The sequence below is a fragment of the Eriocheir sinensis genome, chromosome 1 (genome assembly GCF_024679095.1).
Source record: "Eriocheir sinensis breed Jianghai 21 chromosome 1, ASM2467909v1, whole genome shotgun sequence".
Lineage (NCBI taxonomy): Eukaryota > Metazoa > Arthropoda > Malacostraca > Decapoda > Varunidae > Eriocheir > Eriocheir sinensis.
The window spans coordinates 28,315,177-28,342,878 of record NC_066509.1 but is presented as its reverse complement, the minus strand read 5'-3'; the positions used below and the strand labels follow the sequence as shown (position 1 = coordinate 28,342,878).

Below are 27,702 nucleotides of genomic sequence, written 5' to 3'. Positions count from 1 at the left end.
GAGCGAACGTTACGGACAAAAATAAAAATGGTACGAAAGTTAGAAAAAAATGTATGTTGACCTTGGGCGTGAGGAAAGTCATTAGAGCACGAAGTCTGTATTGTACTCCTCAGGCAAACGAGGCCGGGCAGGTAAGATGTAGAAATACGAAAAAAAAGTAAAAGGTAAAAAGAGTATGCACAGAGGAGCAAAATGTAAAAAATATGAATAAAAGGGGTGAAACAGAAGTCCGAACACAAGATGAAAAGGTAAAGAGTGTGATTAAAAGGTGAAAAATAAAAACGCATGAATAAACGGTGTAACATGTAAAAAAAACGTGAGCATCCAGGTAATAAAAAAGTAAAGAATATGCACAATGAATACCCAATAAAAGAACTAAATACGTGAAATATATAACAAGTGTAATCTCAGGTAAGAATTACACAGAGGAAATGGTGCTAAGAGATGCAAAGAAATGGGAAAAAGACGCAATATTCCCGGAAGCTGATTAACGACAGAGGGAAAGAGGATGAAACAAATGAATTAACTCCTCCCTTGAAACGATAAAGTATAAAACAAGCTTTTGTACTATATACGCTAGACTGGGAGAGAGAGAGAGAGAGAGAGAGAGAGAGAGAGAGAGAGAGAGAGAGAGAGAGAGAGAGAGAGAGAGAGAGAGAGATGCAAACAAACACATACAGACAGTGACACACACACACACACACACACACACACACACACATACGTAAAAAACAAAACCTTCGTTGTCAATAATAATTCTAACCACGGAACAAAATTTGCATGCAATAAAATGTCCCAGCGGATACCTAGGTTGTGCAGCCTGTGTCCTCCAGGTGGTGGGGTGGAGGGAGGGAGAGGGAAGCAGGTAGGCATGGGAAGGGAGAAAGTAGGAGAGGGGGAATGTATAAAGAATGGGGTGGGAAAAGGAAGGGAGGGGAAGGGAAGAGTTAGGTAAGGATTATTAAAGGATAGGGAAAGGAAGGAGAGGGGAGCAGGTAGGTAAGGGAAGGGGGAGAAAGGGGAGGGGAGGAAAGTACAAAGAAAGGAAGGAGGGAGAGGGAAGAGGGTAGAATATTGTAAAGGGGAGAGAAGAAGGAAAAGAAACGGAATGGGAAAGAAATAGAAGGAAAATACACAGAATGGAGTGGAAAAGGGAGGGGAAGGAGGGGGAGGGAGCAGATAGTAATGGGGAAGAGGGAGAGAGAGGGGAAGAAAGTTTAAAGAATGGTGAGTAAGAAGGGGGGGAAGGAAGGGGAGCAGGAAGTTATGGGAAGGGAGAAAGAAGGCGAGGGAAGGTTAATATGACTTGGATGGAAAAGGGTGGGAGGAGGGAGAGGGGAGAAGATACTTATGGGAAGGGGTAGAGAAGGGGAGGGGAGGAAAGTTAAAAGAAGGGGTAGGAAAAGATGGGGAAGGGAGTCGCTTACTAACGATAAGGAAGGGGATGTGAGGAGGAAGGTGGTGGAGAGAGGAAAAAGGCGTAGGGTAGTATGAGGAAGGGGGAAGGGAGAGAAAGGAGGAAGGGAAGGGAAGAGAAAGGGAAGACAGGGGGCCACCAGGAAAGCATGGGAAGGGAAGGGAAGGAGAAAGGAGGAAATTGGACGGGAAGGGAGAGAAGGGAAGGGAAGGGCAGGGCAAGGAGAGGAAGGGAAGGAAAGGGATGGGAAGGAAAGGGATGGGAAGGGAAGGGAATGGAAGGAAAGGGAAGGAGTGTGGGAAACATGGAAACATGGACTAGCAGGCAGCAGAAAGCCTGTTGGCTCATTACTAGGCTGCCAGCGTTCAGTGATTTAATCAATCCGTTTGCCATAGGAGTGGCTTGCAAGGAAGGATTAAAGCACTTGTGTACCTACTCTTGGGAACGTTCAGTTCACTCCCGTTGCAGCAAAGTGGCGATCAATGCGTTTCTTGAAGGAGTTGATGGTCTCTGCGCTAACCACTTCTGCAGGAAGGCTGTTCCAGTGGCGAACAACTCTATTCGAGAAATAACTCCTGCCGATGTCGGTATTGCATCGCTTTGCTTGAATTGTTTTTCCGTTGTTTCTTGTTCTCAGGTTAGTTTGTAGCGTGAAGAGTTTGGAGTGATCAACGTTGCTGAGCTTGTTCAGGTACTTAAAGACTTGTATCATGTCTCCCCGCAGTCGTCTCTTTTCCAACGTGAAGAGGTTGATTCGCTCGAGTCGTTCTTCATAGGGTTTCGTCCTCAGTGATGGTATCATCTTCGTGGCGCGGCGCTGTACTCTCTCAAGTAATTCAATGTCTTTCTTGTAATTAGGAGACCAGAATTGCACGGCGTATTCCAGGTGGGGCCTTACCAGCGAATTATACAAGGATAACATAACTCCCGGCGTCTTGTATTTGAAGTTCCTCGATATGAACCCAAGCATTGTATTGGCTTTCTTACAGGCGGACTTGCAGTGTTTTGTTTGTTTCAAGTCACTGCTGATGGTGACCCCGAGGTCTCTTTCCTCTTGCACAACATGTAGTGGTTCGCCACCCATGTGGTATATGTGGTTGCTGTTTCTGGATCCGATATGCATTACTTTACATTTGGTAGTGTTGAAGGAGGTAGGCCGGTCAGGTAAGCATGGGAGAGGGGGGATGGGGGTCAAGGGGAGCTCACCTGGCGCAATTAGTAGCAACATTAGTCTTAAGAAATATGAGATTGCCTGCGTGATGAATGAATGGGAGGATTATGCAAGGGGGAAGGGAGGGGGGAAGGAGACGGGAAGAGAGGCATGTTTATCTGGGGTGTGAGGGAGGAGGAGGAAAAGGAGGGAGTAGGAAGGAGAGGAAAGGAGGAGAGGTCAAGGGTGCAGAGGGAAAAAGGAGGGAGAAGGAATGAGATGGAAAGAGGGAGAGGTTCTGTTGATGGAAGAGTTGGAGAGAAACGGAGGAGTAGAGGAAGGAAGAAAGGGAGAATATATAAAGTGGAGAAAAGGGAAGGGAAGGAAGAGGAGATAGAAAGAACGAGAGATAAGTAATAATATCTACATTGGAGAACAGAGGGGGGAGGAGGGAGAAGAGAGGAGAGAAGAAAGGGAGAGTTGCAGAGAAAATAAAGGATGAGATGAACAGAGGGAGGGGCGTACAGAAAGTGAAGACAAGGGAGAGGGGAGAGAAGAAGAAGAGGAAAGGGGGGAGAAGGAAATCATATAATGGAAAAGTTGCAGGGAAATGAAGGATGAAGAGAAGTGAGAAAGACGAAGTATCAAAAGTAGAAGAGAGGAAGGGAGAGAAGGACAAAGGAGGAGAAAGAGGAAAGCAGGGTGAGTGAGGAGGAGATAGTTTTGATACCAGGCCACGAAAAATGGAGAGAAAAACAGCTATATTGGAGAGGGATGGAGGAAAGCAAGGAGGGACGATAGGAACACGTGTGTGGAGGCGAGAGTAGGGAGGAAAAATTGCTGAAGATATATTGTGATGAGAGGAAAAGACAACCCTGTAATAAGCTACGTAAATAGATAGACTGATATGTAGATAGATAGACAGATATATACAAAGATAGATATATAAATATAAAGAAAGATATATAGTGATAATTTATGCAAATAACTTAAAAAAAATAAAGAGGTAGAAAGAAAGAATGTTAAGAAATCAAAGGAAAGAAGGAAGGAGGGATGGAGGGAAGGAAGGAAAGGAGGGTGAGAGGTAGGAAAGGGTTAAGCTGAATATTGGAAGAGAGGGAGGGAGAGAAGGAAGAGAGGGAAACATGCAAAGACCGAGAAGGAAAGTGCGAAAAATGCAAAAAGGAAAGATGATCGCTGAGGAGAAATGGAGGGAAGAGAAATGATTCACAGAGAAAAATGGAAAAGAAAACTGAATGATAATGGAAAGAAAAAGTGAAAGGATGAGAAAAGAAAAAAAAGGTTGAGGAGGAGGAAAAGGAGAGGAAGCGAAGAAGAAATGATAAACGAAAGGCTGGAAAGAAGTAAAAACTAATTACAGAGGAATACAAAATGAAGAAAATGTAAAAATAAAAAAGCAAGCGAGGAAAAGTGGAAAAGATCGTACCAGCAAAATAAAATTAAGAAAATGGCCGAAAGAAGCCTAAGTAAACAAGAAGCAAAAAAGATAAAAAAGAAATGAAAGGAAATCGAATGAAAAAAGGAAACGAAAACAATGAAAAAATGATGACGAAGAGAAAGAGAAAAGGGTGAAGAGAAGGAGGGCGGGGAGAAGAGAAGGAAAGAAGGAGAACGAGGTAATAAAAGTGGTCATTCGGGATATCCTGCAGGAATTTCAGAAGCCCAACAGGAATCCTGCAGCAAAAGTGGAGTCCTGGAATACCCGCAGGAATATTTGAGCTACGGGAACAGGGCGGGAACTCAGGTGTCAGGGAAAATATATGCAAGGTGGTACACCGAAAGAACCACTGAAATGAGAGCAAGCGAAAGAAAAAGAAAAAGAAAGAGAAAATTAGATGGACACAAATAAAGGAAGAGAAAGAATTAAAGAAAAGGAAAGAAAAAGAAAAAAAGTTCAAATATTGAATAAAAATAAATTACTGAAGCAGAAAATAATGAGGGGAGTAAAAATATATCAATCACTGAAGACTTTGATGAAAAAGAGAACAAAAACGCAGAAATGATGAAACACTTACTTTGAAAACTGGATGAAAAATCTGGAATACTCGAAACAAAAAAACAGCACGAGATCCAAAAGAAAAAAAAATCATTACGAAATAAAACTACAAAAGCAAAAAAACAATAAAAGATGATGAAGGAAGATAAAACGTGTACTTGACTAAGACTGAAATACTAAACAAACAAAAAAAAAAACTCATAAAACTAAGCACTGATATTTCTAAAGAAAGTAAAAAAAAAAAAAAAAGACGGTAAAGATTCGTTTTAATGACGTTACTAATTTCGAAATGCTTACTGCTTATTTTTGGACAAAATATAATGCTGTTTATCATGGAGGAAGTATTTTTCTACGGAAATGACTTAAAGATTGACTTGCCTTTTGTGGGCCTGCCGCCGCAGCCGAAAAATAGCTCGCAGTGAGGTTCAACTTGGGGGACCCGTGGGAAATCGGGGTTTTTGGGTGGGTGAGCATATTTAAACTACTCCAACCGAACTTACGACCTGACATCTAACGGGGGGGCTTCGCCCCTCTTGCCCTCCCTTCTAACTGCGCCCCCCCTGCCCCCCCTCCCCCCCCCCCAGATATGCGACTTATTTCTGCGAGGAGGTATTTCTCGCAACACTGGCTGGACCGCCGCCGCGGCCGCCGCCAGAGGAGGCTACACTTTCGTGAATATTATCCCCTATTTTCAAAAAATAAAAATAAAATAGTCCTTGAAGTAGATTTTGAAAGCGTTTCCATGATTGTTGAACGTTTGTAGAAAAGATATATGAAGAGCTAGTGATGTTTCATAAGTCAGGTAATGAAATACTGGCATGTTGCTAAAACGAATCTTAACCAAAAAGACCAAAAAATTACTTTTGCAAAAATGAATGAAAACACGAACGAAACAAAAAATAAACCAGAATCAAACAAAAAGCAAACCAGAAACAAACACGAAACAAACAACAAACAAACAATAAAAAGAGAAACAAACAAGATATATACCAGAAACAAACAAGAAACAAACTAAAAGCAAACAAAAAAACGAAAACAAAAAAAACGAAGAAACAATACTCAATAACACTCCAGAACGTCTCTAACACCACCACCACCTCCACCACCCCGACCTCTACTTTTTAATTTGTTTTTGGCTGAGGGTAAGTTTTTTGTGGGGGAGGGGGTCCAAACCCTTCCCCCAACCGGCCCAGATCAGGGGCTGGCCTGCACAGAGTTATATACAATATATAACTCTGTGGCTGGTCTGACTGCTCGCCATAGGGCAGGGACGCAGGACCCCTGGGGGGATTAATCCCCCGTTTACCCAAAGAAAGAAGCATGGACCATAGAGAAAGAGAAAGCGGGGAAAAGACAGCTCGGGGGAGGTTGAGGGCGCTGTATTCCTCATTCAGACAGACCTGCCCCTAACCTTTACTTTCACTTTTTCTTTTCTCACTACCTCTCTCGTTATCCTATCGAAAAGCAAGGAGGAGGAGGAGGTAGGTGGAATGGGGAATAATGACAAATACTAAGGAGGTGGAAGGAGGGTGTGTGACGGGGAAAAAATACGATGATGAAAAGGAAAGGGAGAAAGAAGCAGCAAAGGAGAAAAAGAGGAATCGAAAGGTGGGTAGGAGGAGGCGAAGGAAATGGGAAGTAAGAAAAATGTTGTAGGAGGAAATAAAGAGGATTGATGCCATGACTGAAGAGGTGAAAAGTGGGCAAGGAAAAATACTTGTGCCCAAAGGGAAAATAAGAGTAAAAATAATAAAAGGTGAATGGAAAGTTAAAAAGGAGGAGGCAGAGGAAGTGAGACATAATGGCATGAATCAGGAGGTTGAAAATGTGCGAAAGTAAAAAAAAAATACGACGATAAGAAGAGCGAAATAATCAAAGAGAAGAAAAAGGTGAACGGACGGTGAAAAGAGGAGGAGGGAGAGGAAAGGGGGAATAATGACATAAGGGAGTTGAAAAATGTGAATGTGACAGAAAAGATGCCGGTGATCGAAAGCGTGAGTGAAAGAGTAAAAGAAAATGTTAATCGAAACGTAGTTGAGGTAGTTATGATGATGCTAAAGGTGATGGTGGTTCTGGTGATGGTGAGGCTGCAAGTGGTAATGATGTTGATGATGGAGGTGGTGGTGGTGGTGGTGGTGGCTGGCTGGCTGGTCGTCCCCTTTGACATTCACTTTTTTTGTATTAATTTTATGCACCACCGAAAAAAATATTTTTTTACAATTGTGAAAATTTGTTTGTCCATCTGGCGCCGCGTCGCTCGTTTGTGTCATGTATGACTGTGTTGCAGTGTACAGTATTTCAGTTACCAGTATTTTAATTAGTAGTAGTAATAGAAGTAGTAGTAGTACTATTATCATTATCATCATTATTATTATCATTATTGTTATTTTTATTCTTCTTATTCTTATTATCATTACTATTATTATTGTTACTATTGTTATTATCGTTATCATCATCATACTTCACATCGCAGAACAGGTATTATAAGAACATAAACAATGGGTCTGCAAGAGGTTGGTAGTATCTAGGAATAGTAGTAGTAGTAGTAGTAGTTGCAATAATAGTGTCAGTTGTTGAGGTCGTAACCGTAGCAGTAATTGTAGCAGGTAGTGGTAAGAAAGTAGTGGTAAGAAAGTACTGATGATATACAAAAACTAACATGAATATCAATAATTATCAGTTATACAAATTACTGTGAAATTAATCCAATACCTAATCATGCATCACGGCATCACACTCCCGCCATTCCTTCCCTCCCTCCCCGCCACGACTCCTGTCCTCTCGCCAGTCCTCCTGCCAGTACATTTTACACTCAACGTCGTTTTTATAAATTCTAAACTTTATTAATCCTTTTTTTGGAAATTCGGTTTTAAAGTATGCTTTTATTAGTAGGATCTCACCTTTTTACCTCCATTCCGGCTCATGATTTTTGTCAGGTCTGGTCATTCGTTCTTTTATCTCCCAGTATTTCTTTTTTTTTTTGTTGTTGTTATTCCATTTTTTTTTTTTTACAACAAAGGAGGCAGCTCAAGGGCACACAAAAAAACGAAAACAATAATAAAAAAAAGCCCGCTACTCGCTGCTCCTAAAAAAGAAACAAAAGAGGTGGCCGAAAGCCAGGTCAAATACGAGAAGAGAGATGTCCTGATACCCTCCTCTTGAAAGAGTTCAAGTCGTAGGCAGGAGGAAATACAGATGAAGGAAGATTGTTCCAGAGTTTACCAGCGTGAGGGATGAAAGAGTGAAGATGCTGGTTAACTCTTGCATAAGGGGTTTGGACAGTATAGGGATGAGCATGAGTAGAGAGTCGAGTGCAGCGGGGCCGCGGGAGGAGGGGAGGCATGCAGTTAGCAAGTTCAGAAGAGCAGTCAGCGTGGACATATCGATAGAAGATAGAAAGAGAGGCAACATTGCGGCGGAATTTAAGAGGTAGAAGACTATCAGTAGGAGGAGGAGAGTTGATGAGACGAAAAGCCTTAGCCTCCACTCTGTCCAGAAGAGCTGTGTGGGTGGAGCCCCCCCACACATGAGATGCATACTCCATACGAGGGCGGACAAGGCCCCTGTATATGTGACGACAGTGGGGCTATTCTCTTTCACTTTTGTCTGTCTCAATTCATACATATGTTTTTCAGGCGTTACATTCATCACGTTTTCTTTATTTGGCTCCACGCATGTTCTTTTAGTATATAACTTCACCACCGCCAGCAGTACACGTAACTACCCCCCCCCACACACACACACACCAACACCAGTACCATCACCTCCTCCATCATCACCAGTACCACCATCCTCCTCCTCCTCCCAGCCATCACTGTCACTACCACCCAACCCACCTCCTAAACCACCAGGGCCCAGATTCACTAACGCCTCGCAGATACGACAATCTTAAGTGGATCCAATATGGCGGAAATAAGAATGTCGTATCTTGCGATTCCCAAAAGAATCTTAAGTCCGCCATGTTTAGATTTTCCTGCCTTAACGCTGTTTCACACTCCCGCCGACAGACGGCGTAGTATGATGTTGACATATTTCGTTCAACCAATGGAAGCGCTCGATACATACGTACTCTAGAGACAGTAGCCAATCACAGGAAGCTCAACACCAGTGCAGCATGTGGCCCGTGACAGAGGCAGACGATGTTGTCTGCCCCACCGGGAGTACGGAGATGAAGTGAGGAAGTTCAGGTAAGCCAATCACTTGTCATGTGGAGAGTCAGCTTGGTATATTGTTGCTAAAACGTGCTAGTGAGTGAAACATTTTTGTTAACCTGCATGAGGGTATCCTTTAGGTAACGTTATAAACGTGCCTTACTGTCAGTTTTTAGCCATGACTTTGTCCTCCAAGTTGTCCATGATCAGTCTCATTACCCTGTTTTGACCTCCTCAGTAGGTAAAAGTGTAATATACTTGCATGCACCAAGTTATCTCACCATGGAGAGGGGAAGGGATGTGGGTGCACACACACTTCAGTACGTGGTGTTATTTCAGTATTTTCATAGAGGTGAGGCCATTTACTGAGCAGCAGAGCTTAGCAAACATATCAGTCATTAAGATTTGCCACCAGGTCACTGCCCAGCAATGTGGCTAGGATTAGGAGTGGAGCTCAGACATTGTCAGCTGCTCAGATATTGGGAAGTAGATAAAACTGCATACTTTCCAAAGAGCAGGTCGCTGTATTATGGCTTAAAACACTGTCGCACTACTATAAATGCAATAACTAAGTAAAAAGCTCTTTCATAGTGCTTGAGATAAACTAACTTCCTATTAAAACATAGATACTCTACATTCTTATAATAGTGAATTTAAAGTATCTATGTTTTAATAGGAAGTTAGTTTATCTCAAGCACTATGAAAGAGCTTTTTACTTATTGTTATTGCATTTATAGTATTCTTGTTTTCTTCATTTCCACAGATTAAGTTTATTAACAATGTAAACTTTCTACTTCATTGCTTCTTAACCTTTAACTACTAGCCAGTCACGTTAACCTCTCTCTCTCTCTCTCTCTCTCTCTCTCTCTCTCTCTCTCTCTCTCTCTCTCTCTCTCTCTCTCTCTCTCTCTCTCTCTCTCTCTCTTATGATCCTGGTTATGATGACCAAGCAAATAATTTTCCTTTTATAGGAGACTGAGTGTAACCTGTAAGTGTAGTGGGTGCTACAACACCTAGCAGCCCATGTGTCCCAGCAGTGGTGCAGCGTCGGACCCTTAAACTTCCAGGCAGGAGACACAAGATGGACACAAGATAAAAGGTTCTGAAGAAGCAAGACCAAGCATATATTACTGGATAGTTTGCAGAAATGTGTAGATTTCCTTGAATCGTCTCAACCAGAATGACTGCAATAGCTGGACCTTTACAGGACTTTGTTGAATATTGCAGGGCATGAAATTCTGTATTTCTTATGCATCACTAAAGGTCTCTTTTGATTTCTTCAAACATGTTTTGTATTTGCAATTTATTTAATTGTTTTCTGTTGGAAATAACATAATAAAAAGATGTTTAATAGCAAGCTGTGAAGAATTGCTCCAAATAGTACACACCACGATGCTATATGCTTTACATTTTATTAAGTGTATAATAAGCTCAGCCATATTGTCCTGCAGTTAATTTTTAGTCAGATAATTTCTCCCCTTATTTTACAATTTAAGTTGTGATTGTGTTCATGTATACCAGCAGTTCTTTCTTTAATTATATTAGTAAAGAAGTTTTTATTATATATATGAAGTCAGATTAATTGACTTTCAAAAGCAATATAATTAAGTCCATTTAGCCTGTGTCACTCTCAAAGTTATTCGCCTCCGTGGTCTACTGGTTAGCGTGCCTGGCTTCTACTCCGCAGGCCCGGGTTCGAATCCCGGCCCAGGCAGTCTGCGTGCAGCTCACCCAGCTGTTCATCCTTCCTCTTGGGCTGGTCGATAAATGGATACCTGGGGAAATCTGGGGAAGGTAATATGTGGTAACCCAGATATCACACTGGCCCTGTGTCCCAGGGTAATGGGGGCTCCCTTCCACCACAGTCTCAAGGGTCAATGTTACGGAGATGAGCACCGAGGCAATGCGCTGCTACTACGTATCCCACCAACTTTACTACTCTTACTCTCAAAGTATATAATTGTGTGTTTGTGTGTATGTGAGTGTGTGTGTGTGTGTGTGTCACATCCTGGAAAGCCCAAGACTTATCTCAAAACTCTGATGACTCGAGAAAGAGTCTGGCTTCCAGCTATATCTTGAGAGCCAACAGTCATCGTGGAAATTTTCTAGGTATAGTGGAATGTGTTTTGACAGTGGGCAGTGCCATTGTCTTTGAAGAACTCTACCGAGTTCTTAACGAAACGCACCCATACACCAATTTGCTCGATGATTTCCTTTATTTTATTGCCAGTACACTATTTAACACATTTAAATATTTAATAATGTATATATCAATGCCCACTTTTTCATTATGTTCTCAACTTGTGCCAGCAACATATGAGTCAGTACTTTAGTAAGGTTAGGTTACATAAATGAAAAAAGTGCATATTTGAGTTAAAAACAGAAACATTATTTTCTTGTCAATACCCAAAAAATAACTTGAATTTCAAGGAGAAAGATTTTTTTTATAGTCTATGGACAAAGAACCTTTATTTTCTGGTTTTAATGTTGTGCTATAAGTAGAAAATGAAGTAATTATGTATTTTTCACTTAACATGAAATAAATATCAATATATATATAAATATTTTGCCTCAACCTAAAATCATAAAATACTTTTTCAATTATAGTAGCTATTAAACTATGAGTGGGAATAAAACTGGGTGATGAATCAAACCTTGACAGGTGTTGCTAGGTTGCTAATTTACCAGCAATAGGTTACCATGTGATGGAGATGAGCACCAAGGCCACACACAGCAATGCGTATGCCCCCAACTTCACCCTACCCTTACTAGACACATCATCTATAACACCCAGTAAAACTAGCATACTAAATAGTAAATGTAATACCTTAATACAGTAAATATCATTGAGACAAGAATGAGCCATGGGATGACTCAATTACCAAAATATCCAACAAACATGATGCATGTTGCAAAGAATGGGTAATTGCTTAGCAGGAGCAGTCTATTTGAGATGCATATTACTTATTTCCTGTGATATGTTATGATGCTTTTTAATGGGGCTCTGTTTATTACCACAATAATTAAGCTATGAAAGTGCTACAGCAAATTTACCCCAGAATTCACCAAAACAAGCTCTGCGGCATATATTGTCCAGCCGTCTTCACTCCCAAATCTATTTACAAACTAACAGACTCATTTTAACCTAGTGGATGGTAACCTAACTCTGCTAAAATTGTAACCTATAATTGCCGCTGGGGATAGTAGCCTATCGTTATAGAGGAGAGTAAACTGTCAACCCAAGTATGAGACTCACCAAATCAGCTCTAGTACTTTCATAATTGCTTCCTGGTGATAACTAACTCCACAAAAAAAGACATGATAATTTACCCAGTAATGAATAGTTTGTGTCTCTAAAATAGGTCGCTAAAATCTGCTAAACAATGGCAAGGGGACACCCAGAAATATGTTCAGGGAGATTGGAGGGCAGAGAAAAAAACAAGATAAACTTTGGGGGTGCAGGGCCTGAAACCTCATCAACGGTAAACGGGTGGGGCCCGGCCCATCCTTGGTTGTGCTAGTGGTCTAAGGTATTACAAACTACAAATTAAGACTAAATTATTCACCGAGCATGTATGAGTACCCACATTACCCCCTGGTGGATCTCCTGCGAGCATTTCAAGCCCTCCATATATATTATCACGAGTGTTTACGGCAGGATATTTGATTCAGTAGTGTAGGAGTTCACAGTCACTACATATTCAGTGAATGGTATTATATACGGTTGACACGTCCTTATAAAGCAATGTTTTGATAGCACAGTGACGTTTTGTTCATTATTTTGGCAGCGGGTCTTCCTCTTCTTCTTCATTCCTCCTTTGTTGTGGAGAAAATCTGCCCTACGTTCGGGTCACGATATCTTACGCCATGTCTGGAGCTGCCGTAAAGTTACGGTGCCGGAAGAATGTCGTAACTGTTTAGTGAATAGCCCAAAGCAGCCGAAAGTTGCCTTAAGACATTTTTTGTGACTTACGAACGTCGTAACTCGTTAGTGAATCCTGGCCTAGTACCACAACCACTCTATCACTCCATTGACTTTCCACCCACTAGAAACAGCAGCTGTACCACCATATTATAGCACTTTAATAATAATAATAATTATTATTATTATTATTATTATTATTATAATTACTATTACCATTACTTTTACTAAAATTGACATTAATAACCTATTCCACGTGTGTTCTATGATATATGCAAATACTCTTTGATTCAAGCATATCTGTCTGACGGCACACACACACACACACACACACACACACACACACACACTAAACGCATTCTGTCCGCTTTAATGACTATGAAAACTGGGAAAAAATAGTAAAACGAGCAAGACCATAAATATCAACTACTGTGGCAAGACAATCCCCAAAATAGTGAGTAATACATACGAAAACTATGCCATTAAAAAGAAACAACAAACTGCTCTATTAACAAGCGAGTTAAACCTTACGTATCTCGTGTTGGTGAATTAAGAAACTCGCCTCCGTAAAACACAAAACAAAATACTCATCCTCAGCAGATTATTATCATCCCCGTATTAATTAATAAGAGCCGTCCCTTCCTCGGCCATTCATCATGGAGGGAGAAAGGAGGAAGGCACAGGAAGCAGGAGGAGCACCAGAGAGAGAGAGAGAGAGAGAGAGGAGGGATGATAGAGGGGTGAGGAGCGGAAGCCGGCAGACGAGAGGGGGAGGCGAAGGAGGGAAGGAGGAATGGTACGAACTGGTGGGGAGTATGGAGGATGAAGCGGGGGTTTGCGGGGAGCAGTTTGGGGGGACCGAGGAGTAAAGGGGTACTAGAGAGGGTTTGGCGGGGGGGGGTTAGAAGGGGGTTAGATGATATACTAATGATGGTGGGGGAGGGAAGGTTAATTAAAGACGGATTGAGGGTGAGGGAGGGAGGATAAGGAGGGGAAAGACAAGCTAGTTAATTATAAATGGGCGTGGGAGATCGCTAGTCATATTATTACCTTGTTAAAGCTCAAAGCAGTCCTCCCTTTATTTTTTTCTAATCCCTTTTACTCTAGGCTGGGTTAGTGTTGATGGTTTGTCATGGATGTGTTTGTCCCTCAAGTGTTTCGTTCCCGATCGTCATGTCCTAAGTAATCGGGCAAGCTGCGAGTGTAACAACCTCTTATGGTCCCGTGTTTGATGGGTAATTTAGAGTACCTGCAATACCTGGTGACTGGTTAGTCATATTTTGGTGGAATCCTGGAATACCCTCAAGAATAAGACGGGAATACAGGTGTCAAAGTAAAAGAAACAAAGTCCACGAGAGAGAGAGAGAGAGAGAGAGAGAGTCTAATATAGGCGTAAGAAAGTAAAATAAAAAGACCACGAGAGAGAGAGAGAGAGAGAGAGAGAGAGAGAGAGAGACTACTGTAATACATGTTGGACTAAAATACTTACACAAATAAAAGCTGTATTTCAAAGACGTTAGGTGAAGAATATAAGAGTTTCAGAGCTTTGGTTAGGCTCAATGTGTGGTGATGAGACTACGCACCGGGCAGCTTCTTTTGGACCCGCACGGAGCGACACTCGGCTCGAAACACCAATACGGAACCTTGACGAGCTCAGGATACTTCGCTCGTTCCATCATTACCGGAAGCCTTATGGACGAGCTAAATATGAAGAACACCAAGTATAAGCTACATACACAACCTTAGAATAATAAAAGATGCACTACGTAAAATTAACACACTATCGAGACTTGCTGCGGCTTGTCTTGCTGACCATAAGACCCTCCTCTCCTCCCTTCCCCCTCCCTCCTTCCCTCCCAGCAGCCTGAGGTACGACGATTCTCTCCTCATCACTCCCTCACACTCACGCTTCCCGGTTCCTTCACACTCATTCCTCAGCACTGTGTCAGAATGAGGCCCCGTTCATGCCACACACACACGCACGCCGCCCCGTCCCTCTCGCCGGGGCGGGGCAGAGCGCGACTCGCACTCCGATCACCGCCGCGGCGTCAACATCACCGGCCAGGCACCGATGACGTCACGGCCGGCAGCCAATCACAGCACGGAACAACCTTCTTCAAATATTACTAATTATAAGCCTTTATGTACTTTCAATTCACTTCCCAGGCGATTCTCAACATGGACAAGCTTCATAATCACTGTAATAATCAAGAATAGTCGCACGGGAAGGAGCAAACTGGCAGGACAAGGCTTCAGGCGGCAGGGCGCTCACTCCATCCTCCCCACCGGCCTCCCCTGCCTCATTTATGGTTTATATGCCGCGTCCCTTCCTACAAGAAACGCATCACACCGTTCCTCACCTTGATCCTCGCGTAGGGCCGCCTCAGCCCGCCGCCGCCAGCCACACGACACGCGCGACACACCCGCCGGGGACCCCAACACGCACGGCACACGCACACACCCTCACTCCGGCACGCCGCGCGGCACTCTGGGCTCAGCGTGACGTCACCGATGCGCCTTTGTTTTACCCACAATGCTCGATGGTTTTGTCAACATAGTTACATTGACACCTGGGGCTCTTTGGTCGCTTTCCATCAAGAAATAAGCATTGCTATTGAAGTTTGCGACTAAATAAAAAGTTTATTCCATTGTTAGTTAAATAATAATACTAAAATATCATGGCATTCCCTACGTTACCTCTCTGAGAGTTGGCAACACATGGCGCCTCACCTCTACGTCAGTGCCTCGCCACTCGCTTGTTGCTGCCTGAATATTTCACTATAAACGAAGGATTCCTCTCCAGACTCCATGCCATAAACCATTCCTCTGCGTCAGGCGGCGCGGGAATCACTGTACACCATCATGATGACTTGTACGCCCCACGCCTGCATGATCACTGCCGCCAGGGAGACACATCATTCACAGGCTTGCCTACACTGCTGACACATGTAACAATGATGCCCTTATAACCTTCACACCATTTCAAACAAAATTATTCCCCTCGTACACACAGCCAGGTATTCTTCCTTCCCAGGTGTCATGAATCAGGCAAAAGTACCTGATGTTCCTCTATTAATTTCATCCCTTAATTAAAACCCGGCACCTCATCAACCATTACAAAAACAAACAAAAAAACACATAATTCTCCCGCACTACAAGAATCTTTTTTTTTTTTTCCGTCCCCAGGTGTCGTGGATCAGGCGCCAGGACCTGCACGTGCTGACCACAGGTAACTTCACGTACACGACGGACACGAGGTTCCGCGCGCTGCACCTGCCCGGCTCGCCCTTCTGGAGCCTGGAGGTGGACCGGCCCGCCATCACCGACTCCGGCCTTTACGAGTGCCAGGTGTCCACGCAGCCCAAGATATTCCGCCGCTTCAGGCTCAGCGTTGCGGGTGAGTGGAGGGGTGGGGTGGGGGGAAGAAGGGTAAGGGTATGGGTAGGGATGGGTAGAGAGATGTGGGTGTAATGGAAGAAGGAAGTCTCCCATCGTGAGTAGTGGGGGGGATTCTGGAGCTACCCTGTGTAGCAGTGTGGGCCACTCGGCCTCTTGCAGTCTCCCTATGGTCTTAGGTTCTTATGGGTGTGTTAGAGGTGGGGGAAGGGTGAGTACAGGGTGTGAGGGTGTTTTGTTTTTTTTCACGTTGTTGCCTATTGCGCCGGTAGGCATCTTCCCGGTGGGACCTGATGGTCTGCCCAAGGCTTCTTCCAGGTGGGGCCTGATGGTCGGCCCAGCCCGTTCTGGCGCAGGCGAGTGTTTATAGTGGCGCCATCTTGCATTGGCTCATGCTGTCCCCCGGAACTCGTTCTTGATTCTCTTGGACGGCTTCCTCTAGAGTCCGGGTTGATGGGTGGTCTTCAGGACAGCATGTGGGTAGTTTTAAGCCACTCGGCGGTGACTGAAAAATCCGAGTGGTAGCGTAGCGATTCGAACCCGCGTCGTCCGTCACGCGGTGAATGTGGGCCCAGTACGCTACCAGTTCGGTGGGTACAGGGTGTGAGGGTGTGCTGGTGGAGGAAGGGTGGGTACAGGGTGTGAGGGTGTGTTGGTGGGGGAAGGGTGGGTACAGGGTGTGAGGGTGTATTAGGGGCGGGGGGAGGGGGGGTACTGGGTGGGAGGGTGTGGTGGTGGAGGACGGGTGGGCACAGGGGGTGAGGGTGTATTAGGGGCGGGGGAAGGGTGGGTACAGGGGGTGAGGGTGTGCTGGTGGGGGAAGGGTGGGTACAGGGGGTGAGGTTGTATTAGGGGCGGGGGAAGGGTGGGTACAGGTTGTGAGGGTGTGTTGGAGGAGGAGGAGGAGAGGGTACGGTGTGTGTGTGTGTGTGTGTGTGTGTGTGTGTGTGTGTGTGTGTGTTACTTGAGTGAATGGTCGTGTAATCGTACTCGTCTGTAATAGTCTGTGTATTGTGAATTTTGTTGCCAATCTGTAATAAACATTTGCTTTAGCTTTATATCAAATTCTAACATGTTTCATTTTAAAGCAAGTAAGCCTAACTAATTAACTAACAAACTAAACACGTACCCTACTGATTAGCTGACTACCAATGACCTAACATTTAACTAACCAACCAACCAACTAACTAACCTATAAACTAACAAACAAACTAATCAACAAAATTAATGAGCCAAGTAACAGTGTAGCGTGAGATGCAGATATATATGATAATTAATAAGATGGAGGTGCGTGTGTCTGAGTGTGTCGTGATGGTGTTGGTGTGGCGTGAGGGTGAGGAATTAGGAGGCAGGACGGGGCAGGGTGGAAGAGGCGTGCGTGGAGTGGGAGGGATAGACGATGGCTTCTGTCTTACAGGTAGGCAGGGAGAGGGCGTTAGGGGAAGGTGTGAGGGGAAGGCAGCAACGTGAGCCTCTGTCCGCGTGTGTAGGTTAGGGTTGAGAGTTGCTGGCGGTGAAGTGTGAGGAGGTTTGTTGGAGTGTGTGTGGGAGTTTGGTGTGATATTAGTGTGAGTGAGTGGAGGAAAGAGGAGTGAGCTTACTTGGTGTGTGTGTGTGTGTGTGTGTGTGTGTGTGTGTGTGTGTGTGTGTGTGTGTGTGTGTGTGTGTGATAGCATGGGATGAATGTATATGGATGACTGAGGGTAAAGAGGATGAGACGGTGTGATGCAGACGGGAAATGAGGGAGGCGGAGGCGGAGGCGGCGGAGGAGGAGGAGGAGGAGGAGGAGAAAGTTAAGTAACAGGATGTAGCTACCATTGTCTTCCGGTAACAACTTTATCTAAAAAACAACCACGGGGGTAATATAACTAATAAAAAATATGTAAAAAAAATGTTAAAAAAAAAAAAAAAATCACGACTGTGTATGTGGTGAGGCGGCGGGGAGATGAAAGGGCATGATGAAATGATGGGCTTGTCCTCACAGAAGGCTTAGAGATAAACAAGGCAAAAGGAAAGTGTATTGCGGCGACGAGCCTGATGGGCGAGCCTCCCACAACTCACTCTGCCAGTGGGGTACCTCTTTGGCCAGCTGGTTAAGGAGTGGCTCTCCCGTCTTGCTGATCACGGGTTCGATCCCCGGCGCCGGCAAAACCTTTCCTTAACTGGATTAATTTCTCGTGTGTTTCGTTACACGCAGAGGTCGTGTTGGAGTATAATAAAGAGTAAATTCTGGCATTTCAAAAGGATTAAGATCAGTGAGGGAAGAGAAAGATAAATGGAAGAAAAGTTGTAGTGTGAAAAGGTGGGAAGTAAAGAGACGTGTTTGGGCGATGAAAGGAATGTTGTTCAACGAAGAGATGGCAAAGAAAAATAGGCAAGAGGAATGGGAAAGAAAAAAATAAAAGAATGAAAATGAAAAGATAAAAAGAAAAAGAAGGAAGGGAAGGTAAAGGAAACATTAGGTCAGGAAGAAAGAAAGAAAAATGAGAGAGAGAAAAAAAAAGGACTAGAAACACAAGACCTGGAAGGAATAAAAAAAAAAATAATAATAATAAAAGCAAGGAATGAAAAATAAAAGAAGAACCATCCATCCATCCGGAGTGCCAGTCAAGTGACGTCGGCGACCATGGATCTCCATCTCCCCCTGTCGTCAGCCAGTCTGATCAGGTCAACGGTCCCTCGTCCACCACCAAGGTGTTGCAGAATCGTGTCCATAAATTTTAGTCGTTCTCTCCTTCTCGCTCGTCTCCCCTCTATTCTTCCCAATAGACAGTGCTTCTCAAAGTTGTCTCCCCTCAGGATGTGTCCCACGAATCCCAGCTGCCTCCTCCTCACATTCCCCAATAGACATCTTTCTGTACCGGCCCTTCTCAAAACTTCCTCATTTGTAACTCTCGCCGTCCACGGGATTCTCATCATTCTTCGCAGGAACCACATCTCGACTGCCTCCAGTCTTTCTGCCATATTTTTCTTAAGTGTCCATGCTTCACATCCATAAGTCAAAGTTGACCATACCTACATAAAAACATAAGAACATAGGGAAACTGCAAGAGGCCGGGTGGCCTGCATAGGGTAGCTCCAGAATCCCCCCCACTACTCACGATGGGTGAGGTGTAGTTACAGGGGTTACAGGTAGAGGCTTGATCCTCGTTATACCGGCGGTACTAGGCACGCATCCAGTACCCCGTCACCTTACTGCACCCAAACCTCACTGCCACCTGTCGTCCTCGTCCATGTAGCTATCCAGTCTACTCTTAAAACAAGCTATCGTCCCTGCACTAACTATGTGATTGCTGAGTCTATTCCATTCCCCCACCACCCTATTACTAAACCAATGCTTGCCTATATCTCTCCTAAATCTATACTTTTCTAATTTAAATCCATTACTGCGAGTTCTATCCTGCTGGCTAATTCTCAGCACTTTACTTATATCGCCTTTGTTGTAACCCTTGACCCATTTGAATACTTCTATCAGATCTCCCCGCACTCTTCGTCTCTCTAGTGAATGTAGGTTTAGATGTTTCAGCCTATTTTGATATGGGAGGTTCCTCAGCCCCTGAATCATCTTGGTCATCCTCCTCTGAACTGATTCTAGCAAGTTGATGTCCAATCTGTAGTGTGGGCACCAAAACTGGACAGCATAATCTAAGTGTGGCCTAACTAACGCTAAATAGAGTCTGAGGATGACCTCTGCACTCCTGTTGGTTACCGTCCTGTTAATAAAGCCTAGTACCCTGTTAGCCCTATTCCTCGCACTAATACATTGCTTCCTTAGTTTTAGGTCAGAGTTCACTAACACTCCCAAATCCTTTTCACACTCAGACCTGCCTATCGCTGTGAAGTCTAATATATACCCGTGTAATGGGTTGCGTGTTCCTACACTAAGTACGCTACACTTGGTGATGTTAAAATTCATCTGCCATTTCTCTGACCAAGCTGACAGTTTGTTGAGATCCTCCTGCAATGCTCTAGCATCCTCTCCTGTCCTAATAGTGCGTCCTATTTTGGTGTCATCTGCAAATTTACCTATGTCACTAGTTATCCCATTGTCTATGTCATTGATGTAGATAATGAATAGAAGCGGGCCTAAAACTGAACTTTGAGGAACCCCACTGGTAACATTACCCCATTCGGATTTTTTTCCGTTAATGGTAACCCTCTGTTTCCTGTCGCTAATCCACTCCTTAATCCAATCAAATACCTTCCCTCGTATCCCATGAGCCCTGACTTTATATAACAGTCTCTGGTGAGGTACCTTATCGAAAGCCTTACTAAAATCAAGATAAACCACATCATAGCTCTCATCATTGTCCACTGCCTCGTATACTCTATTGTAAAAGGATATAAGATTAGTGAGGGACGACTTTCCCTTAGTAAACCCATGCTGTGAGTCGTGAATTAAATTATGTCTGTCTATATGGTCTCTAATATTATCAGTTATTATTGAGTCAATCATTTTACCTATAACTGACGTCAAACTAATCGGCCTATAGTTCTCCATAGAATATTTGTCTCCCTTCTTAAATATTGGAATAACGTGTGCCTGCCTCCATGAAAAAGGCACCACCCCTGTGTCTAGTGACTTCCTAAACATTTATGTTAACTGCCCACTTATTTCAGTTTCGCATTTCTTCATTACCCTGGGGAAAAGTTCATCTGGCCCTGGCGCCTTAGTGACTTTAAGTCTATCTATCCGTCTAATCACGAACTCCCTATTTATGTTGATGTCGGTTAATTTTTCTACCTCTTCTCCCCTGTAGATCTGTTCTCCCCGAGGTATATCATCTAATCATTTTAACATTCTCAATCTTAGTTTCATATTCATAGATATATTTGTCAGAATTTTCTTCATTTTAGCAAAAGTTGTTTTGGCAATGTTAATTCTTGTTTTTATATCCTTCTCACAGTCAACTTTTTCAGATATAATGCTTCCTAGATATTTTAATTCTCTCACTTGATGGGTACCTCTCCCTTGAATTTGAATATTAACAACCAGTCTCTCTTGTCTTTTAGTTATTCCCATGACCTCTGTCTTGTTGATGTTTATCCTCAATCCTTTTCTTTCACACGATTCCACAAGCTTGTCAACCAATCTTTGTAATTTCTCCTCAGAGTCTGCTATTAACACGGTGTCATCTGCATACTGCAGGTTGTTCACATTCCTTCCTCCTATTCTAATACCCTCCTCATTTTCCAGTTCTTCAATACATTTTTGTCCATATAATAAAAAGAGATCGGGTGATAAAATGCACCCTTGTCTGACACCTCTGTGTATTTTTATCCAATCAGTCCTATCCTTGCCGACCTTTACAGCTGCATTTTGTTCCCAGTATATATTGCGTAACAATTTGAGGTCCTTACCATCCATTCCAATATCACTTAGCATCCTCATTAATGGTTCGTGTCTCACTGTATCAAAAGCCTTTTCAAAATCGATAAAGCACATAAAAACATCCCTCTGCATCTCTACTGTTCTCTCCATGATCATTCTCAGGGCGAAAATTGCATTAGTCGTTCCTTTACCTTTTCTGAACCCATACTGTTCTTCTTGCACACAGTCATCTATCTTCTGTTTTATTCTGTTGTTAATTACTCTCAGTATTATCTTCCCGAGCTGACTTATAATACTAATCAACCGATATTTCCCGCATTCCAGTGTACCTTTCCTTCTTTGGTATAGGTATGAAAATTGACTCCCTCATCCTTTGTGGTATATAGCCTGTATTGTATATCATATTAGCTAGTCTGGTCACTTTCTCTAAACCATACTCTCCAGTGGCTTCAATCATTTCCACCAAAATTTCATCTTCTCCAACAGCTTTGCCCCTTTTCATGTATTTTATGGCGTTTCTTACCTCTTCTTTAAGAATTGTAGGTCCATTAATTTCCTCCTCCGGTTGTTGTAGGTTAATTCTGATGTCATTGTAAAGTACTGTTATGTATTCTTTCCATCTCGATATAACCTCTTCTTTGTCCTCCCATTAAACTCCTTTATTTTTACATACATCTGTTTCTGGTTCGTCTTTTCTAGTTGTTCTACTTCTCGACACTGTCCATTGATCCATTCTTCTTTCATCTCTCTGTATCTTCTTTTATCTTCCCTGTCTTTCTTTCTATATCTATTTGCATCACCTTTCAGCATCCTCCTTTATTCCATTAAATCTAGGATCTCATCTCTCATCCATTTTTGCTTTGCTCTTCTTCTCTCTTCTGGCACACACTGTTTAACAGCATCTTGCAACGCCCTCTGTATAGAATTCCATTCTCTTTCCACTTCATGGTCACCTACTTCTTCCTGTATTGCCTCTTCCTCTTGTAGTGCCTCGTAGAAGAACCTCGTAGAAGAACCACGGATATAAAAAAGAGGGAATAAACGAGGGAAAGAGTAGAACGAAAAATAAATAAATAAAATGAATCAAGAAGCCAAGGAATTAAAAAAAAAGAGCTGAGAAAGAAAAGCGACGAGAGAGAGAGAGAGAGTCCTCTTCGTTCTCCTTCTAATTCCTCTTTTCTTTTTTATTTCTTTCTCCTCCTTACATCTCTATCCTTCCTCCTCCTTTCTTCTTCTGACTTTCGAAATCTACTTTCTCTGATCCCTCCTCTTAATCTTTCTTCTCCTTCACCCTTTCCATCATCGATCAACGCCTTTTTTTCCCTGTCTCCCTTCTCCCTAGTTCTTTCTTCTTCCTCTCCCTATTCACGTTGCCCTCAACAACACTCTTTCTTCCTCGAATATTCTTCCTTTCCCCTCCTTTACTGACCTTTCCTCCACTTCTCTCTTCCATCTTCCCCTTTTTTCCTTGTACTCCACTTTCTGTCGCACACCTTCGCCTCGCTTGTCTTTCTCTGCCTTTCCTTCTCGTCTTCCCCTCCTGGTTATGTTTCTCTTATTTTCTTCCTTAATTCTTGTCTGTTTTCTCTTGTCTTGCTTTTTCTTCTTCCTCCTCCTTCTGTGCTTTCAATTTCCATTTCTTTTGCTGTCTATTTTTCAACGTCTTCTGAACTTTTTTCTAACTCCTTCCTTCCATTCTTCCATTTTTTCCTTACTCTGTGTCACCTTTACATTCCTTCTTTCTCTTTTCCCTTCATGTTTACTGATTTCTCTTTATACTACTACACAACATTTTCATAGTTTTTTTTTCATTTTATCTTTCTTCTCGTTCTCTTCTTCATTGTTCACAAGAATTCGTTGTTTCTCATCCACTTGTCTTTCACCCATCTCCATATTATTTCCGTTTTCTTTTCGTCTTTCTCTATACTTTCCTTCCCATAAGCGTCCTACATATTCACCAAACTTTCTCTCCCTCCTATTAATTTTTGTCCTTAACTCCTCCTCCTCCTCCTCCTCCTCCTCCCTTTTTTCCTTATATCTTAACCTACAACTGGCCTGCTCGCAGCCGGCGTTTTGATGCCTTTTACTCTGACTTTTTTTTTTCATAACTTCCTTGGCCAGAAGGTGACAACTATTTCTCAACGCCAATTTGGAAAGAAAATTTGACAATGATTGCCACAGGAATGACAGATACCATTAAAGACATGTACATATAACATGACTGATTTGTATATATTTGGGCAGAATGAAGCTATTAACCATGTTATAAGATTCATTACGTAATTGGTTATTCTGCCATTGTGAACCGTAGAGCAAAGGACCTGAGATTTTATAATTTTTCAAGTCCTCTACTCAATACCCCTCCCCCTCCTCTCCACCACACCCCTTTACACCCCTTACACACACTACCTCTTACACCCCACACCTGTCACCCCTCATCTAACTCCTTCCCCCCTCTCCCCCCCAGTCCCCAGCGCGCGCATCACCGGCTCGAGGGAGATCTTCATGAAGGCCGGCAGCGACATCAACATCACGTGCGTGGTGAAGGGCGCCATCAGGGGAGCGCCCGTCACCTGGTACCACGTGCTGCCCCGCGACCCACGTGAGTACACACCGGGGGAAGGGGGAGGGAAGGGAGAGAGATAAGGAAAAGATGATGGGTACGAGAGGAGGGGAAAAGAGATGTGTAAGTTATGAAAGGGATAGGGAAGAGGGGAAAAGAGGAAGGAAGAGATAAGGAGATAAAGGATGGGAAGGGGAGGAGGTGATGCTAGGAAGGTTAAAAGGGGAGAATGGATGCAGGGGAGGAAAGAAAGGTGAGGAGGAGAAAGATTATAAAGAAGAGAAAGAGAGGGAGAAAGAAAGATGAAGAAAAAACGAATGAAAGAGAAACAGAACAGAAGAAAGACAAATAACGAAAGAGAAAAAGCAGAAGTACAAATTACAGATAAATGACAAGGTGTGTGGAAGGGGAGAGAAAGGAGGGGTGAAAAGGGTTTGTGGTGGAGGGGAGTGTGTGGAGCTGGACGAATGTGGAGGAAGAAAGGAAGGAAGGAACGAATGGAGGGATGGAAGGGAGAAAAAAAATGGTTGTGTGTTTTGTTTTAGAGTGTGTTCCCTTTTTTGTTACTTTATTGTTGTTGTTGTTGTTGTTGTTGTTGTTGTTGTTGTTGTTGTTGTTGTTGTTGTTGTTGTTGTTCACTCTGCAAGATTGAATGCTTTGCTCTTGCTTTTTTTTCTTTCTTTTTCTTTGTCGAACGAAGCTTTTGATTTTGCGGATTGTTTCTCTCTCTCTCTCTCTCTCAATCTCTCAATCTCTCTCTCTCTCTCTCTCTCTCTCTCTCTCTCTCTCTCTCTCTCTCTCTCTCTCTCTCTCTCTCTCTCTCTCTCTCTCTCTCTCTCTCTCTCTCTCTCTCTCTCTCTCTCTCTCTCTCTTCTTAATTTGTCTATTTTTACATATATTTACAAGAATAATAAACCTTTTATCTTATCTCATACTCTTACCCGTTCTTTTTTTCCTTGCCTCTTATTCCTCTTTTTTTTTCCTGTTCTACCATTCTTCACTTCATCGGAATCTCAGTCTCCACAGGCAAACATTTTCTTTTCTCTCTCTTATCTCTCGCGTTTTTCTCTCCTTCACTTTTCCCTCCATTTCCTCCGCGTTCTCTCTTCCTCCTTCCATAAAACATTTCATAATACCATTCCCCTTTCTTTCCTCTCCCTCTCATCCACGTCTTCTCTCCACAGGCTGAGAAGATGGAGAGAGAGAGAGAGAGAGAGAGAGAGAGAGAGAGAGAGAATAATAAAATAAAACACCAGCAAACTCCTTCCTTGACCCTAACTTTCCTCATAAGGGATCAAATTAATTCTTAATAGTTTATCACCTTCTTACTCTACCCTCCCCCCCTTTCTCTCCCCTCCCTCCTTCTATGTGTTTTCCTTACCATTTTATTCCTCTTTCTCTTTATCGTTATGTGCCACTGTAGTTTCTCTTACTCTCCCTATCTTCATCTTCTCTAACACAGGATCTACACACAACACAGGATCCTTGCCATGACAACAACTACATAACAACACACAAACATAAACATACCCACACCCATGCACGTATCCCTTCACACACACACACACACACACACACACACACACACACACACACACACACACACACACACCACCAACCCAGCCAGACACTTACTTCCTCCTTCCTTACACCCTCACAAGCCGTTACATATAAGAGGAAAAAAGGCCCTCAACGAGTCCTCAGCAGTCAAGCGCGCTGTTTATGCCTCGGCGCCGCCCCTGTGAGCCACGTGCCCGCAGAGGCCGTTCCGGGGCGCGGGTTGGCCCTCCACCTGTGCCCTTGAGGCCCATCCCCACAATGTACCGCCGACACTCTTTCCGCGACGCCCCGATAATGGAAATAAAGTGTTCACGGCCGACTTGGTGCTTGTTTGGGGGTCCTCGGTGTGAAAAGAGGGTGCTGAGAGGGATATTAGAACCTATTTGTAGTATATTGCTGTATTCAAGCACAATATTCTTAGTAGAGGATAATAATAAAGTGAAGAGGGAATACAGAAAAGAGTTCATGGGGGAGTTAGTGTTTTCTGGGGGGCCCAAGGTGTGAAAAGAGGGTGTTAGGAGGGAGATTCGAACCTGTGTGTAGTATTTTACTGGATTCGTATATTCTTAGTAGAGGGTAATGATAAAGGGAAGAGGGAACACAGAGAAGAGTTCAGGGGGAGTTAGTGTTGTTTTAGGAGACTTAGGTGTGAAAAGGGGTGTTAGGAGGGAGATTCGAGCCTGTGTGTAGTACAGCCTTTGTTATTTTGCCTTATTCACGTTTTTTTCTGTTAACAGCAGAGCGTAATAATAAAAGTAATAGTGTTCACGGGCGACGTATTTTAGGGCCTTAGGTGTGAACAGAGGGTGTGGGGGGGATTCGTGCCTTTGTATAGTGAGGTTTTTATTATTTTGTTGTATTAACGTATTTTCACAACGGGGTGTAATAATAAAAGGAATTAAGTGTTCATAGAGAGGTAACGAGAGGTATTAAGAAGGGGAAATCGAACCGAGTATCCTACACTATAATCTTTGTGTTCAGCTTACTTTTCTGTAAGGGACCAATGCTAATAGAAATACAGAAGAGGATTTGAGACAGTTTGGTGTGAAAGGAGGCTGCTGAAGAAGAGCAAGGAGGTGCTAAGAAGGGAAAGGACGTGTTAGGAGGGGAATCTAAACCAATGAGCTGTTATGATATGCGTTGTTATTTTGTATTCAGTGGCTTTGTTGGGGTGGTAACGGTGGAGGTTGTTAAGATGGAAAGAAGGCTATTAAGATGGGGAAGAAGGTGCTAAGAAGTCAAAGGAGGTGTTAGGAGGGGAATCTGAATCAATGAGCTGTTATGGTATGCGTTGTTACTCTGCACTGAGTGGCTTTGTTGGGGTATATAGTAAGGATAGAGGATAATACGAGGGAATGGAGGTGCTAAAAAGAGAAAGGAGGCGCTAGGAGGGGAATCTGAACCAAAGAGCTGTTGTCATTTTCATTAGTTTTCTATTCAGTAGCTTCCTGAGGGTAGTGATGGGAGAAGTATAGTGTTCAAGGGTGAGTTCGTTCGCCTACAAAGCTTGGGTTGAAAAAAAAAGATCGTTGAGAGAGGAGACTCGAACCTCGGTAACTATTATATACTTTTTTTTCATTGCGCCCTGTAGCATTTTGCAGTAAAATTGAAACTATAGAGAAAAAAAAATGTGTTCAGATAAAAATGCTTGGTATGGAAAGTCTTATTTTTTGTTGTTGTTGTTGCATCCTGTATCTATTTATCAACACCGTAGCTTTTGTCGCATCTTCGGCAAGTTTATTCATCACATGCGCAATGATAACGGGTATAAGAATGTTTATAGATAACTTTCTTGGTGGTTTGAGGTCACTAGGTGTAAAAGAAGGGTGTTGAAAACGAGGGAAAAGTGTCAAAAAGAGAAATCGAACTTGAATTATAGTCTGTCGTCATTCAGCATTTGTTTTACGAGCGCAGTGATAACGGGCATAAGAGTGTTTAGATATAACTTTTCTGGTGGTTTAAGGTCGTTGGGTGTAAGAGGAAGGAGATGAGAGGGAAAAAAGGGTGTCAGGAGGGAAATTCGAGCTCGTGCTATGGTCTTTCTCGTCCATTCAGCAACTTTTTTTTACGAGCTCAGCGATAATGGAAACTAGATTGCTCAGAAGGGAACATTGAAGGTGGCTGAAGCTGCGAGGTGTGAAGAGAGTGTTCAGAGGGTAAAGGTGCACCGCGAGGGGGAACTCAGGCAGAGTAA

At 43.2% G+C, this 27,702-nt stretch overlaps 1 protein-coding gene across 1 annotated transcript in view; it reads left to right on the top strand.

The window, feature by feature from the left end:
* LOC126995888 (uncharacterized) overlaps positions 1-27,702 on the top strand; it is a 117,522-nt gene that overhangs the window by 17,264 nt on the left and 72,556 nt on the right. The window contains exons 2-3 of the mRNA XM_050855791.1: positions 15,844-16,054; positions 23,853-23,987. Of these exons, the coding sequence (XP_050711748.1) occupies positions 23,891-23,987 (97 nt within the window). The 5' untranslated portion in view covers positions 15,844-16,054; positions 23,853-23,890. The remainder of the gene's footprint in view (positions 1-15,843; positions 16,055-23,852; positions 23,988-27,702) is intronic.